This window comes from Cercospora kikuchii (assembly GCF_019650295.1).
Source record: "Cercospora kikuchii DNA, contig_00002, whole genome shotgun sequence".
Classification (NCBI taxonomy): Eukaryota; Fungi; Ascomycota; class Dothideomycetes; order Mycosphaerellales; family Mycosphaerellaceae; genus Cercospora; species Cercospora kikuchii.
The window spans coordinates 4364449-4379885 of record NW_025408583.1 but is presented as its reverse complement, the minus strand read 5'-3'; the positions used below and the strand labels follow the sequence as shown (position 1 = coordinate 4379885).

At 54.3% G+C, this 15437-nt stretch overlaps 6 protein-coding genes across 7 annotated transcripts; 4 read left to right on the top strand and 2 right to left on the bottom strand.

Moving 5' to 3' along the window:
* Nucleotides 1–1508: 1508 nt before the first annotated feature.
* On the top strand, nucleotides 1509–5408 carry CKM354_000394300 (histone acetyltransferase; the record flags this gene model as incomplete). The annotated part of the gene is made up of 3 exons (XM_044799163.1): nucleotides 1509–4615; nucleotides 4681–4992; nucleotides 5312–5408. 3 exons carry the CDS (start codon nucleotides 1509–1511, stop codon nucleotides 5406–5408), a joined length of 3516 nt encoding a protein of 1171 aa, XP_044655098.1.
* Nucleotides 5409–5814: 406 nt separating this feature from the next.
* Nucleotides 5815–6757, bottom strand: CKM354_000394200 (proteasome regulatory particle base subunit RPN10; the record flags this gene model as incomplete). The annotated part of the gene is made up of 2 exons (XM_044799162.1): nucleotides 5815–6420; nucleotides 6473–6757. The coding sequence occupies 2 exons, from the start codon at nucleotides 6755–6757 to the stop codon at nucleotides 5815–5817; spliced, it is 891 nt and encodes a 296-aa protein (XP_044655097.1).
* Nucleotides 6758–7066: 309 nt separating this feature from the next.
* CKM354_000394100 (uncharacterized protein) lies at nucleotides 7067–8037 on the top strand (the record flags this gene model as incomplete). Its single annotated transcript, XM_044799161.1, has 3 exons — nucleotides 7067–7169; nucleotides 7225–7477; nucleotides 7530–8037. The coding sequence occupies 3 exons, from the start codon at nucleotides 7067–7069 to the stop codon at nucleotides 8035–8037; spliced, it is 864 nt and encodes a 287-aa protein (XP_044655096.1).
* Nucleotides 8038–9135: 1098 nt separating this feature from the next.
* CKM354_000394000 (uncharacterized protein) lies at nucleotides 9136–11163 on the top strand (the record flags this gene model as incomplete). The annotated part of the gene is made up of 11 exons (XM_044799160.1): nucleotides 9136–9254; nucleotides 9309–9431; nucleotides 9483–9505; nucleotides 9561–9607; nucleotides 9673–9731; nucleotides 9844–10187; nucleotides 10237–10270; nucleotides 10325–10479; nucleotides 10542–10763; nucleotides 10815–10861; nucleotides 10963–11163. The coding sequence occupies 11 exons, from the start codon at nucleotides 9136–9138 to the stop codon at nucleotides 11161–11163; spliced, it is 1374 nt and encodes a 457-aa protein (XP_044655095.1).
* A 335-nt stretch (nucleotides 11164–11498) lies between these two features.
* On the top strand, nucleotides 11499–12800 carry CKM354_000393900 (uncharacterized protein; the record flags this gene model as incomplete). Its single annotated transcript, XM_044799159.1, has 2 exons — nucleotides 11499–11758; nucleotides 11816–12800. The coding sequence occupies 2 exons, from the start codon at nucleotides 11499–11501 to the stop codon at nucleotides 12798–12800; spliced, it is 1245 nt and encodes a 414-aa protein (XP_044655094.1).
* Nucleotides 12801–12927: 127 nt separating this feature from the next.
* CKM354_000393800 (uncharacterized protein) lies at nucleotides 12928–14935 on the bottom strand (the record flags this gene model as incomplete). Of its 2 annotated transcripts, none has more annotated exons than XM_044799157.1 (2): nucleotides 12928–14161; nucleotides 14217–14935. In XM_044799157.1, the coding sequence occupies 2 exons, from the start codon at nucleotides 14933–14935 to the stop codon at nucleotides 12928–12930; spliced, it is 1953 nt and encodes a 650-aa protein (XP_044655092.1). The 2 variants fall into 2 exon arrangements, with proteins under 2 accessions (XP_044655092.1, XP_044655093.1); XM_044799158.1 differs by having other exon boundaries at nucleotides 12928–14092.
* Between the last annotated feature and the right edge of the window lie 502 nt (nucleotides 14936–15437).

The following is a 15437-nucleotide window of genomic DNA, read 5'->3' as shown; positions in this document are numbered from 1 at the left end:
CGGCAGCGCCCAAGGTTTTGTGTACCGTACCTTGTAGATAGAGCGACTAGCGGCAAGCCAAGGGACGAGAGAGCAGAGCCAATCCGTACCGTGGGCAGGCTTTGACTTAATAGGCGCAGAGGGTTATGTTTTGGGACAGGCAGGTAGAGCTAATAGATTGGCACGCGGTGGAGCAGCATTAGGAGACAATCTACCTCGCACACGGCACACCCGAATAGTCTTCGCGAATAACGCTTGGGGTAGATTAGAGCCGAAGCAGAATAGTGAGGATCCTGCTGAATGCAGAAGCATGATCTGTGCGTGCGATGGTGCGATAGGAGGCAGATGCGCAGAGCTTCTAGACTTCTGACGTACCAAACACATCCCCGGCGACCAGGTGGCCTGTGAGCCTGCCTGTTTCTGCACAGCAAATGTACCTTTCGGGAAAATGCTGGCAGGGAGCATGGCACGACAGATGCCCTCCGCCGGGGCGGCGTGCGAGAGAGGGCTCCGTGGCGAGCGCGGGCGGACCAACGCAGCACCACGACCACCCCATCGCCGCATTCGCGTCCGCGCCACCGCCCGTCCACATGGCCGCCGACTGACACAGAGCTGTCGAGGTATCGGCTGAGGTGGCGTCACGCCCATGTACGGCGCGATTGCGAGACCGTATAGCAGCAGTCGCCTTTCCCACAACCAAGATATCCGGGATCCACCTGCATAAGCGAACGTTTTCTTTCACGAGCTCGGCGTGCGCTATCGAAAGATCGATAATTTCATTTCTCGCTAGCATCGAAGCAGGCAATGCCTGGAGAGTGCCGGATGTAGCTGCCATCAGCACGCATCGTGAGCCGGAGATTGTCAGTCGACAAATATAACAGAGGCAGCATGTGATATACGTGGCCGAAGCCCAAAATGTGAAAGCGACGAGTCTATCGTTGGGCCTGCTGCTATTGCTGTTCCAGATGGACCCGTGCGCTCCATACCTAATATGCGACTCTACATTAGAGTTCGTCCTTGGTTTAGCCCGGTGCCGTATATCGCATTTTCCAACAGCGCCACATCCCGATCAGCCACTGCTGCCGTCTGGTTATCGTGAACACAGTTTTGAGTTGCACAACTGTCTTGTCGTAGTGGTGACAAGCACTGCCACGACTCAGAAGGCCCTGTCACCAGCATTCACGTGCCAGTGTCTTCTAGGGCAGAGCAGGCTCACACGGGTGCCGGCCCGGCTCGGCTTGCGCTTGCTCTCAGATGCGCGGCCGACCTTCCGCTGTCGTCAACTCACGTCTGCTTCCAATTCACATTCCAGCTTGTCGCTAACCAGCGGCGACTCGCACATGCGCGACAGGCAGCGACTCCTCGACGAACATTAGTATCGGCGACGCTCGCGCTCCAAGGCTCTGTCATGAGCGGACAGGCTCACACGCGAGCGGACCTGTCGCGGTAGCACTCCCGGTATTCTCAACTCCACCACCCTCTCGCCGGACGCAGAGCTCGTGTCAGCCCAGCTAGACACTATCGGCAAGATGCCGCACGCCACTGCGGACGAGAGCGGCGTCCCGATGGACGAAGATGCGGCCATCAACAGTTTCTTGCGCGACCAAGACGGAGGAGGTGTGGACTATGGCGACAGAGAGTTCGACCAGACCGACAAGGCGGACGATGCCATCGACTTCGAAGACATCAGCGACGACGATCTGCCAGAAGAACAGGAGGCGGCGGGTCAACCAGAAGAAGGCAGGGAGGATGAGCTTGAAAGCAACCTGTTCAAGCAGGTCGCGGACTACAATGCGCAATCAGAACCGCGGCATACCAACGGCTTCCACGACTCGAGCGAGCCAGATCTGTTCGGCGAGACTGAGGAGGGTCATGATCTCTTTGGTGAGCGGATGTCTTCCTCGCCGGAGGTAGAGCGTCACTCCCAGCACACCTCTGCACAGATTCGCTCGAGCGGACTGGCACTGCCCAAGTCGACTCTAGCACTCCCTACGCACACCGGTGCATATCCGTCGGCGAACTCCTACTCACAATTGAGTCCATCTTCCGCAAGCCCGCCGCCTTTCGCGGATCAGGGCTATGCTGGGTTGTCTCCAACCAGCATGACTTCCGAGGATGAGGATGAAGACCTCGATCCCCAGGTCGCACTGCAGAGGCGACTCTTCAAAGTTTCGAAAATGAGGGCTACTGGTGATGAAGCGGACGAGAACTCAGGAGAAGCCGACATGGTCACATTCTATCAACTGTACCCTGACTATGAGAAAACGCAAGCACCCCGCTTCGTTCAGTTATTCCCGCCACGAGCTGTCGAGTACAAAGGCAAGGTTCCGCTCAAGCCTCCAAAGGTGGTCGTCCCAACCAAATTATCTCTTGACCTGCTGCACGATCAAGAGCGAGGCTTCAAGAGCTTAGTCGCCGGGAATAAGTCTGGTCAGGAGAGCACATTCAACAATAGCCTCGTGCAGGCCGACGTTAAGCACGCTGCCGACAGCGACAGTGACGAAGATCTTGCCCTGGACGAATTCGAGGATGGTGAGCGCGTTGCGGGGCTCACGATGCACGATCTGGCGTTGATATGCCAAGACTGGGACATTCCGAGCCTGAATTCAGAGGATGATGGATCTGTGAGTGACGTCGAGATGGATCTTGCGAACGATGATTGGGATCAAGAGGAGCGCAGTCGGCCATTGAAAAAGCGAAAGCTTGGCGACTTCAAGCCTCGTAGTACCAATCCTCTCCGTGAGCCTCAGCTTCCACTGGAAGATCCCGAAAGAACGACTGCAAAACTCGCCAAAGCCGTGGCCCTGGACTTGAATGACCCCAATCTACTCATCGATGAGCACGCGCCGCAGACAAAGCGGAAGCTCAAGCGCATGCTCGGCGATAGCAAGCGTGACAGTGCCTTCAATCGCGATCTTGCGAAACGCTACAACATTAGCAATGACCATGCATACGATCTCTTGAAGGAAAATCATCAGCACAAAGTCCGCAGCACTCTCGGCAGTATGGCTGTGGAACACAGCTTTCCCGCGGCTAAGCTTCAGTTTCCGTTCTACAAAGTCAGCCTGGACACGAAAGCCAAGCGTGCCTTTCACCGGCCTCACCTCGACCTCAGGCAGCAACCTCCGACTCGTGAGCACCGATTTCACAAAATCAAGCACATCAAGAGGAAGCACGTGCGTGGCCGTGACGCTAAAGAGGTCTTCGCGAAGGCCGAAGATCTTTCTCTTGGTGACTCTGCTTCAATACTGCTACTGGAATACTCTGAAGAAGCACCGATGATGCTGTCAAATTTTGGCATGGGAAATCGCTTGATCAACTACTACCGTAAACAGCATGCCGACGATCAAGAACGTGGAGAGAAAAAGGAGATTGGCGAAGCACAAGTCCTCATGACTCAGGACAAGAGTCCGTTCGCGAATTTCGGTCACGTCGACAAAGGTGAGACTGTGCCAACGCTGCAGAACGGCATGTATCGTGCTCCGATCTTCAATCACACGCCGAAGCATACCGACTTCGTCATTGGTATCAGCAGCACGTATGAAGGCGGTGATCGGTTCTATCTGCGCAACGTCGAGAACCTCTACACGGTGGGCCAGCAGTTCCCTCTCGCAGAAGTACCTGGACAGCATTCTCGACGTGTCACCGATGCTGCCAAGAAACGACTGCGTGCACTGTCGTATCGCATTTACACCAAGTCTTTGACACGTCGAGACAAGGTATTGGACAACGCGTCTTTGATGCCGCACTTGCCAGGACATGACATGCCGCAGACGCGAAGCAAGATGCGCGAGTTCATGAAGTACGAGCGGGTCACCAACAAAGGAGATGGGTCAACAGGGGTGTGGGTACCTCACCCTGGCCAGCCTGTACCAGATGCCGAAACCCTTCGCAGCTGGATCCGCCCTGAGGATGTCTGCTTGTTGGACTCTATGCAAGTCGGTGTGCAGCACCTGACGGATCTCGGGATCAACGAAGGCAAGGACGTGGACGAAGACAAGGATATTGACGAAGGAGCAAACATTGAGCTCCAACTCGCACCATGGCGCGCCACGAAAAACTTCCTCAACGCTTGTCAAAACAAGGCTATGCTCAAGTTGCACGGAGATGGCGATCCGACCGGTCAAGGTCTCGCTTTCAGCTTCGTCAAGACTAGTATGAAGGGAGGGTTCCAGGCACAAGGTGAAAGTGTCGAGGACCGCCTCGACAAGCAGAAGCGCAAGGATAACGGAGGGCATTCATACAATGTCCGAAGGCAGCAGGAGCAATACGACGAGTCCATCCGACGCATCTGGGAGTCGCAACGACAGAGCTTAATGAAGACAGAGGAGATCTCGGACGATGATATGGACGACGAACCTGACCGTAGTGCGGAGTATAACATGGGGCGTGTCCATACGCCACGCTCATCGGTGAGTACGCCGGCAGCATTCGCCGGCCGACACGACGACGACTATATGAGTCAGTTTAGTGGACATAGCGCTGGTCGCGGCGACAAGACTCTGGTCATCACTCGCAGCCAAGGTCTCGATCAATTCGGACAGCCTCTCCCTGACATCACGGAGACAGTCACCAATCCAGCAGTCATACGAGAGTACAGAAAGCGAGTATTGGAGAGGGAATATGCTAACGCGGAGTAAGTGATCTCCCGGCATCGCAACCTCGACTAGGACTGATTATGGACGCTAACTTGGATCACAGTATCACTAACTATGTTCCGACCGGTGACGCCGAAAAAGACGAATTCGCCCGACAGCACATAGCCAAAGAACTTGCTCGCATCCAGCGCAACGCAGACCGCAGAGAGGCTCGCGAGAAGGCCAAGGCACGAAACGCCTCAGCCACCTCGCCACCAGCTGCAGCATCGCCCGCTGCGGACGCCGAAGGTTCTGCATCCGCTGCGAACAACGGAGCCGAGAACGCACCTCCAAAGGGCAAAGGCCGCAGCAAGGATGGCACCGCACGCAAGTGCGCCAATTGTGGCCAAGTTGGCCACATCAAGACCAACCGCAAGTTAGTTCCCACCACTTTCACATGCCCCTTTTGTTCTCATCGCAACAAGATCGGCGAAGATGGAAATGGCGTCCACGGGCGTAAAGGCGGCAAACCCGCCAGCGCCAATGGTGGAAAAGCTGTTTCCAACTTTGCCACTACTACTTTCTCGAACTTTCAGCTTTGAGAATCGGTGGAAGCAGGCAAAGCCGATCATTGTTGTACCAGGTAATCTTTTGTCTGTGCCCCTCTAGGCTTTTGCTGAGAGGGCGCTTCTGAATTGTTTTCATGCTACATGCATCCGAGGCGAGAATTCTAGCTGACATAGACATTTCAAAAGGCTCTGTCCTCTGCTGAATGGAACGATGAAACCCGAGGACGCTGGCCTGAATGGAGACAGTACATTTGGCGCCGTGCCCGCACCGCTGACCTTGTAGATTCATGTTACGACGCGGACGACTTTGGCTCGAAGCGGTATTGACTGCAACAACGAGAACAACGGACCTTGGGTTTGGCGGAGCAAAGTGTTCAAGAGATATCTGCGAAGCTTGAGTAGGCCATTACGGCGTGTCGATCCCACAGCTCTGTATATCACTAATCGAGATGCTGCTATTGCTCGCGAGTTCGCTCGCGCAATCTCGTCGTCGACTGCCCCTTCTGCGAATCACTTCCGTGGCGTGGGCCATCCTCGTGAATTCATGTCGGAGCTATGTGATCTCTGTCGCCTAACTTTCACCCAGGGACTCCCGATCGCATGAACCGTAAGCGTACGCGAGTGGCGTCTCTGCTTTCTCTGTGATATAGTACAGCCTGTACGTATCGTGCCACCGATCATTGTTAAACTCATGCAGTGTCCATCTTGTCGTCATCCTTCTTGTCGTTGCTCTTCGACCCGCTCGGCTCGCCGCTGCTGTCCAGCAGAGGCTGGCTCTCGCTCGCCTCACCCTTTTGATCTTCCGGCACGCTCTCGAGATTGGTCTTTCCCTCTGCCTCTTCTCTCGCCTTCTTCTCTCGCTCTTGCCGCTCTTTCTCCTCCTCCATACTCATCCTCAGCACAAGCGCCAGCTCGGGATCCAGATTCGGGTCCACGCCGAATTCGAAATCGTTGCCGGCGGCCCCGTCTGCGCCTCCTCCATTCGTTGCCGCTCCGCCATCTTCGCCCTCCAGAATCGGCGATTTCTTGATGACTTCTGACAATAGTTCGGCTCCAGGAGGGATGATCTCGAGATGTGAGCCGTCGTTCGACTTCACAGCTTCATTGAAGGCCCGTAGCTTCTCCAGGTTCTCGTCTGTGAGATCGCCGAATGCGATGATGTCAACGCTGGTGTTGTTCTTCTTCATCCGCTTGGCGAGTTTGGTCAGGGTGCTCGATGAATCGGCGATGGGTGAACATGTGAAGACGATGATTCGCTGACGTTGCGACTTGTTCTGTCTGTGTTTGAGTGCGAGCTAGGTGGGATGGTCAGCACAAAACAGCAGATGAAGCTCGAGCAAGACGTACGGATGCAATCATGATGCCGGTGTAGAGGTGTGACTGTCCCTTGACGCGAGTGCGGTGTAGGCCATCGAGCACTTTGCCGTGGTTGGTCGTGAGGGTGGTGAGGACTTCGGGCCCACTGCCGCCCATGCTCATCAGGCCAACGGACGATTCGGGGTTTGCGTTTGTCTTGTTGTGAAAGATGAGATTCGTGGCATCGACCTGCGCTTCCCACCGTGAGGGAACATAGTCGCCGTTTCTGCTGCTCTCGCTGTTGTCCACCACTATCATCGTCGCCTCGAGCCCCATCCTGGCGGTTTTGGTGAATGTGAAGCAGTAAGAGGGGAGGAAGTGTTCTGGACGTCGGCGATGTGATCGATGGCGATGGTGTGAAGAAGGAGAGGTGCTGTGCGATCAAGTGGCAGATGTTCGTTGATAGCAGCAGCAGCAGTGAGCTCGCTGTGGCAGTCAGCAGCCACGCGGCGGATCGGCCCTTGGGAAGCTTTGGCGCGTCATTGTTTACACCACGCCCGCTTGAACATTGCATCTCCACGAAGGACATTCCCACACGCACAGTCGACTACCACAACAGAATCATCAGACGAGATCACCATCGACATGGACGAGATTGCGCAAACTCCTCAGCGCAGTCCGGTGCGCCGGGTGCCGGGCATCACACAGACACAAAAACAGGCCCTCGTGGACAACCTTCAGCTCGAGAGTAGGCGCCTTGTATTCTACTCGGTCGACGTGTTCAGCACTAATGACGCGTGCAGTCACTGAGAGAGCACGCAAATTACGTGCACAGTATGCTCTACAGGCTCAAGGACTCCGCGCGCGGTTGGAACTACGCGTCAACCGCATCCCACAAGCTTTGCGAAAACGCAACATCCAAGAACTAATAGACGAGCACCACGCCAAATCACGGCCTGCTCCTCCTCCATCGGCTCCGATCGCAGTAAAACCGCAACCAAAGCAGGTGCTGCAGCCGGCACCCATACAGAAGAAGCCATCAACCAAGCGGAAAAGGTGTGTTTGACCCTCTGCACACGACCATCGCCTGTGATCTAACCTTCGACAGCGATGAAATGGCATCAGCAGACGACAAGGAGAATGTTCCAAGTGAGCAGGCTCTAGAAATTCCCAACCCGAAGAAAAGGACAAAGACCACGGCGACTGCGAATTCGAAAGCGACACGCGCGCGAAATGCTGGTCCTGCCGGCGTGCTTTCTCCAAAGTCCCATAATTCACGTACACTTCCACACTCACCGATCAAGCCGGCAGAGAAGCCAACCACAGCGCGGCCTATGTCATCCGCTCAAAATACAGCGAGCCGCGCAACTCGTGCACCAAGTCGACAAACGAAACGACCCGGGACCGCCTCCGACACGGAGGGGAGGGCGAGCGAGGCTAGTAATACCAGTGCTGGCACGACTATAGTGACGAAGCCTGGAACTCGAAAAGCCGCAGCGCCCAAGAAAGCAACCACCACGGTCAAAGGTACCGGCACCAGCAGGAAGCCGGCCGTTGCAAAGGTCGAGACCGCTCCCTCAGCTGCTGCGACCAGAACTCTGAGAAAGAGGAATTAGCAGCGTGGCAGCACCAAAGTGGCAGAATCAATGCTACTAAGGAGCCGATACGCCCTATAAGGTGTCAGGCTACTCACAGAGAGACTTGTCTCTTCATTGCGCGTTGCAGTCTCGCTTCTCGCCTGCTGCAGCCCAGGCAAGACGTGCTTAGGAACTCGGCACTCTCCGCGAAAGGCAAGCGTCTCCTCGACGAATAAATATGACTCGCTTTTTCTCAACGATGCTCAGCATGTGAGTAATACGCTAGGGACTGGCAACGCGAAGCTCAAGCCCGAGCAGCGAATACGCCAGGCACCATCTCGAAAGCAACAACCTCGCATTCCACATGGCTGGACAAGGGGTACTTGTTGCGATCATGCTCATTCTCTCAACGGATCACTGCTCGCAGCGTTCGACATGGCACTGGGCCGGGATAGCCGTGTGCAAGCATGAAGACATTCGAAGCTGTTCTAGCCTTCGGAAACAGGGCGTGGTCGCTAGCTTGACTAGATATCACGACTTTAGGGCACAGGAAGTGAATTGTTGGTTGGAGACCGGCCAGGCGGTCGCACGATAGAGAACAAGGATCTGCAGCGGCGTGTCTGGGGCACGTGGACCCGAACATCATCCGTATCTTACAACGCCTTAGGCCGGGCGTTGGCGCGCCCGCGGCGAGTGCTGTGCCCGCGCTGGCTTGCAAGAATCGCTGTACGAAATGTGCCCGTTGGGTCGTCTGCACGTCATCATGCGCCTGTGCAGAGGAGATATTGGGGAGTAGCGTAGCAATCGCCCCAGCACGCTAACGAAGAGTGGATAGATGCAGGGGTATACAGCACATTGCATTCAGTCGACTGGTTCATCATGCGGGCACATATCTAATGTATCCTTGAAGCTTGATACCACGCTCGAACTCGTATGACAGAAGGATATAACCTTGCTCAGCGTGTGCGGCCAAGCGTCGCCTATGAGGGCTTCTGACACTATATCCGTCTTGTGATGGACGCCAGCATCAAGCAGCCAAGTAGCTCCAGCTGCTGTGCATATAGTTAGGCTGACCGAACATCTCCCTCCAGACATCAGCTCTCGTGAAGTTCATCGAACCTCTCAGTGCCCTTAACCATGGACAAAGACGCCATTGAACATGCCAGCTTTCCAGAAGCAGAGAAGCATACCGAATTCGACGACAACGAAGTGTTCCGCACCGATGGCGAGGTCAACTTTCGAACAGTTGGATGGCCGTGAGTTTGTCACATATGCTCGCATCAGATCCAAGTGCTGAGTCATCATCCCAGGAGAGCGTCGGTCATTTTTCTGAAAGTCATCTTCGCAACAGGCGTTCTCAGTATTCCGGTCTCAATGGTCAGTCTTGGTGCCGTTGGTGGTGCCCTGAATGTCATTGGATGGGGGGCTTTCAAGTACGTTCAGAGGTGTATATTCTTTGCGTGATTTGGCTAACGGCGGCACAGCACGTACACAGCCATTATCCAAGGTGTGTAAGACGATGTGCATCGCGGGCGATGCAGGTAGCTGACGATTTCTCGAAGGCGATTTCCGAAATAATCATCGAAAATGCCACTCGATTGCGGACATGGTATGCATCTGAGTCTATAGCCGTAGGAACCAAGCGCACCCACTGACCTGCTCTCTCCAACGCAGGCACAAGAAGTTGGTGGTGCCTGGGCGCGCGAGCTGTGCGGAGCACTTTTCATCGTTGCGTGAGTTGAGCCCAACCACTAGCACATCCTCCCTTTCGACTTTACCAGTTCCCAATCTTCCCAGCGCAGGAAGCGAACAAACTCACACACTGACATCGCCGCTCTGCTGTAGACTGATATTATGTTCCGGCTCTGGCATTCTCGGCGTCACCATTGGTCTTAACGCCCTCTCCAGACACGGAACCTGCACTGTGGCCTTCTCAGTTGTTGCAGCGATTGTCGTGATCGCGGCAGCCTCTTTCCGGAAATTTCAACAAATCGGCATCTTGACTTGGGTCGGCTTCATCAGTATATTTGTTGCCGTGTTCATCATCGTGGTAGCTGTTACTACTCAAGATCGACCAGCGGCAGCGCCTGCCACGGGGGACTTCGACCTAGGGTTCAAGGCCATTCCCTCCGGAGTCACGTTTGCGGCCGGAGTGGTGGCCTCTTGTACCATCTTCGTCTCTTCTGCTGGTATGTGTGCTCGGACCAATCAGTGAATCGATGCTGACCGGTTTCACAGCGACCTCAGCATTCCTGCCTGTGATCAGCGAGATGTAAGAAGTCATCTGGTCTTCGCTGAAGGGAAGTGAAGCTGATTGAAAGTTCAGGAAGAATCCGCGAGACTACCGCAAAGCCGTCTACGTTTGTATGGGCTTCGTAACTGCATCGTATTTGGCATTCTCCCTTGTCGTATACCGATGGTGCGGGCAGTGGGTTGCGAGTCCATCGCTAGGCTCAGCCGGACAAACAATGAAGATGGTTGGTATGTGATACCTGCCAACAATGTCATGCCCGACAGGTGTTTGCGCTGACGATTCTGCCCAGCTTATGGAGTCGGACTCCTTGGCTTGATCATAAGTGGTTGCCTGTATTTACACATCGCATCTAAGTACGTCTTCGTTCGCATTCTGCGAGACAGTCGCCATTTGCAAGAGAATACTCTGGTGCACTGGGGCACATGGCTCGGTTGCACTATTGGCCTTGGAGTCGTATCCTGGCTGTTAGCCGTGGCAATCCCCATCTTCAACTACTTGTTGGCTCTTGCGGGTAAGAGACTTGCTCAGTGCGCGGTCCGTTGCAAAAGGCTAATGTTAGCAGGCGCTCTCTGCTTTGCTCCCATCGTAATGATTCTGCCCGGCTGGCTCGTAAGTGCTGTCATTTGAGGATATTCACTCTTCTACCTCACCCTTGTCGTACAATGCGCTCCGTCTAAAAAAACGTGCTAACCTTTATACGCCACTTCTAGTGGCTATATGACCATAGCGACTGGTACAAGCGATCGGCGTTACACAAATTGGCGTACGGCTTTCATGCTTTGTTCATTCCACTTGGTGTATTCTTTCTGGTTGGTGGGACCTACGGAGTCGTGAAGGAGATCATAAACGCGTACGCTGACGGCCTGATCGGCGGCGCTTTTTCTTGCGCTGATAACTCCAACTCGTCTTGAGCAATCAACGGCCAGGCTTCAAATACGAAAACGTGCACCGGACCTACTTCAGTCAAGTGTCATCGCAGGGTGATATTCTGTTGAATCTAAAGATTACTCGACATCTGGCGCGAAAGCTTTCGAGCATCCTTGCAATAGCTGTACGCCTCAGAATTACCAATATGACACAAGAGGCATGAGAAGGAGTTCGTCAAACTTAAATAGGCAATAGGTGATGCTTCCTCGGTCAAGCTTGCTGAGCCCCACATAGTTTACCGCATCTTCCTTCCGAGCCGACTATTACTACTTACACTCACGTTCCCGACCACAGCTGAAACCTCAGGTGACATAGGACAATGTCGCAGATCAGCAAGTACGGACCCATCGTCGCCTTGATCGGCGCTCTCTCGTACCAATTCTTCCTCAAAGATGTAATATGGGTTCTATTCGGCGTTGGACGACATGTCCAGCCCATATCGGATTTCCCGGGATATCAATGTAGAAGAATTCATGATCCGAGACTTCAAGCATGTGAAGACATGTGGTTGTCCGAAGAGACGAGGCAGCTGTTCTTAGCTTGCTCGGATTCTCTCAGTCGCAAAGAATGGATGCCGAAGTAAGCCCTTCGTTCGAAGTCAATCGTGGACAACATGCTAATGATGCTCCGTCTTAGCATTGGTCGCTTCAATGCGACAGGAAGAGCTCTCAATGACGCGATCATCGTAATGGATATTGACAAGCCGGATGGCAAAAGTTTTCAATACCGCGTACTCGATACCCCAGGTTTTCCAGGCGTGAATGGCGATGGACGACTTCACCTCGTTGGCTTTACTGGCCGTGAGACGCCCGACAGTATCGAGTTACTCTTAGTCAACGCCCAGCCAGCCATCGATGCCACAACCAAACAACTCCAAGACATTCCAGACATGACCATCGAGGCCTTCCAGACAGATAAGAAGCAAACCTCAACCTCTCTCAAACACATCCACACCTACCGGCACTCCGCAATAACCACACCCAATAATATTGCCTTCTCCCAACATAGCTCTGGCTTCTACTTCACCAACGATCATGGCGATGCCATCTCTGGTTTTCGGCACTCCATAGCCCCATTTACCGGCAACGGCAACATCGCATACTGCGAGCTATCCACTGGCTCTTCAGACTCAACGTGCAAGATTGTCTCCTCTGGCAGCTTCAACTTCCCCAACGGTCTTGCCACATCCAAAACTTCCCCCAACACCCTCTTCGTCCCCTCTGCTTGGACCGAGGGCGGAATCCACGTTTTCAAAGCCAATGGTCCCAATCCTCTGGAAAAGGATACCTTCATCTCTATCCCGTACCCGTTGGATAACCTCAGTCAAGACAAGAATGGAGATATCTGGGCTGCGGGAATTCCGAAAGGGCTGGAGACATTGGGAGCGTTCGAAGATCCATTGAACTCGGTGGCTTCCACGACAGTGTTCAAGATTTGGAAGGAAGCTGGCAGTAACACTGCAGCTGTCAATGGTGGGTACCAGACACTGAAAGCACTAGAAGATCGCGATAAGGAGGTTCTCCCGGGTGCCACGACTGTCATCCACGATGCCACCACAGGGAGACTGTTTCTTTCTGGAGTGACGAGTCCTTTCATCACTGTTTGTGACAAGGTGTTGTAAACGGAGAGAAGGAAGCAACCGGCAGAAAATTGATGTTCCAAACTAGACAGTCTATGCTGACGAGGGTGAATTTTATACATAGTGGCGGCGGACGTCTACATGTTTTACCAGCCAACTCATTATCATTTTAGAAATCAAATCCTTCGCCCTTCATTTCATCAAGATTCATGTCTGGTCCGACTCTAGATGCCAGATCTCGTCGGTTCATCTGCGTGAACACTCTCCGTAATGTGTCGTAAAGGTTCGTGCTTTGATTTTGTTGCAGGACTTGGTCCACAGCGTGTTCGTCGACATCATTGCCATGACCGTCTTTCATGAGTTCGGCAGCTTTTTCTCTGCCTTCTTGTTCCAGCACACGATGCATCGAAAGTGCGCCCAGCAGGTGGCCAGCAGCTTCTTCCAAGACTCCAAGATTGATGCAAGATACTCCAAGGTTGTACCGTGCTCGTACGAAGTTTGGCCGTAGCTCCAACGCTCGGGAATATGCCTCGATGGCCTCTTCTGAGCGGTTACTGTTTGCAAGTGTCGCGCCCAGCCGGTTCCACAATAGATGCTCCTCGCCTTCTCGCTTCATTGACCCGTGTTGATGACTGTTCAACGCAGCTGTGAAGCAGTCTACAGCTTTGTCGTAGTCCTCACTGCCGTAGAACAGAACGCCGAGGCCAACTTGGACGTCCACATCCACATCTCCGCCTTCCGGATTGAGTTGGGCGGCCTCGAGGAAGTAATTTGTTACTTTCTCGTGCAGCTGATGGCGGTCTGTGAAGCCCATCTCCTCTTCCACATCCACCCCACGAGGTGTGACGCCAAGTTGGGGATATTTTGCAGCGACCCAACGCTCCAAGGTCCTATACGCAAGGGTGTCGTATCCTTCGTTGGTGTAGGACACCGCGAGACCCATCAGAGCCTCTGGATTGCTCGGATCAAGCTTGATCGCTTGCTCCAACGCGCGAATGGCCGGCGATTCTTTCTCGTTTTGTGCTTGTGCTTGGCCGAGTGCCACCCATGCCTCAACGAATTCGTTGTCCTTTTGTACAGCAGCTTCAAATGCCAAAGCTGCGATGCTCAAATTGCCACCTTCGCGCATGATCTTCATCCCCTCTTCAAATGCATTAGGAACGTCCTTGAATAGGTTGTTCTCCTCGAACATGTATGTGCCATTCGGAGGTCCAGCGTTAAAATCGCCGAAGTCGCGGTATGCGTCGAAATTATGGTTCATGCCATCGAAGTCTTTCCACTCGTCGTACTGGTCGCCGAGGTGCTTGCTAATCTCCTCGTCGGCGAGTAGATCCCTGTTGGCGTCAGCCTCGGCCCTCACTCCGTTCATGATGCTTTCAAAGTCCCCCCAACCAGTTTCTGACCTGCTCGATAGTGAGCAGGTAGAAGCTCAAAACTGTGAAGGAAAGTGCCACCTACCTGTCAGCCTGGTTGAGCTCCCGCTCGATTGCTTCGTTAGCTTCCCTATCCAGCTGATCAAGATCAGCTTCCTTGTCTGCGGTAGATAGCTCCTCGAACTGCTTTTCCCAATCGGTGTCGCTCAGCTCTTGCACACGGCCTTTGCCCTTGCCCTCATACTGCTGTTGCGGAGGCTGGTTGAACATGGGACCCTGCTGGTACATCATAGGCCGCTGCATGCCGCCTCCGTACATGGAGCCCATCATAGGCGGTCGATAAGCCGACTGGTAGGAGCTATTCGGACTGCCTGTCCTCGCAGTCGGGGTCATCTGGCTTTGCCGGAACTGAGCAAAGTCCTGTGGGCTGAAGGCACCGGCCCTCTGTTGAGCGAACTCTTCAGGCGAGAAGGCGGGCCCCTTCTGTGCGAACTCGCCGGCCCATCCTCCACCACCACCGCCTCCTCCGCCGACCCGCTCGAGGTGCTCCGCCTCACGCCTCAACTGCTCCATGTGGAAAGCATCGTTGAGCAACATCTCGCCCATGTGCGGGCCCTGCTGGGCGAAGTCTTGAAAGGCGGCATCTTCGGGCAGCGCCTGGCCACTGCGGAAACCGTTGAGTTGTTGTGGTGCGCGAGAGGTGAGGCGATCTCGTTGCAGCGAAGTGTCGGCGGAGGTCTGTTTCTGGAACTGGGCCAGCGGGTTTGCGCCCGTGCTGCATTCGGGACCGCCGAGGAACGACATGTTTGGTGGCGAATGTGTGTGATGAATGGTGTAGCAACGCAACAGCACAAGAGAGACGGAATCAGATCATTTGGCGAGGAGTGAGGGGTTGTCGACCAGGGCGTGGATGGTTGCTGATGAATTCGGAATGCGCTTTCATGGATCAGCTGCCGAGGCTGGAGGGGACTTGACCTTCAGAGCCGAGTCACGCCGTTCATTTGTACAGTCAGCCGGTCGGCTTTTGCTATGCTACAATCCATCATCAACACCGCTGCCAACAGCATGGCCACCTCCCCCTCTGATGTGCGGACCCGCCCTAACCGCGCTTCTGTCGCCGTGCCAATCGCCGAAGATCAGGGATCACAGTATCGTCTCTGGCACCTTCTGTGCCCAGCCCGACTGGCATTCCTCCTTTCGCCACTGTGCGACTCTGTGTCTCTCCCTCGGCCTTTCGCGAGGCCCTCATATGCTTCGAGGGCGGCCTGCTCTATTATTATACACGTTCAATGATGCACCTCCTTCT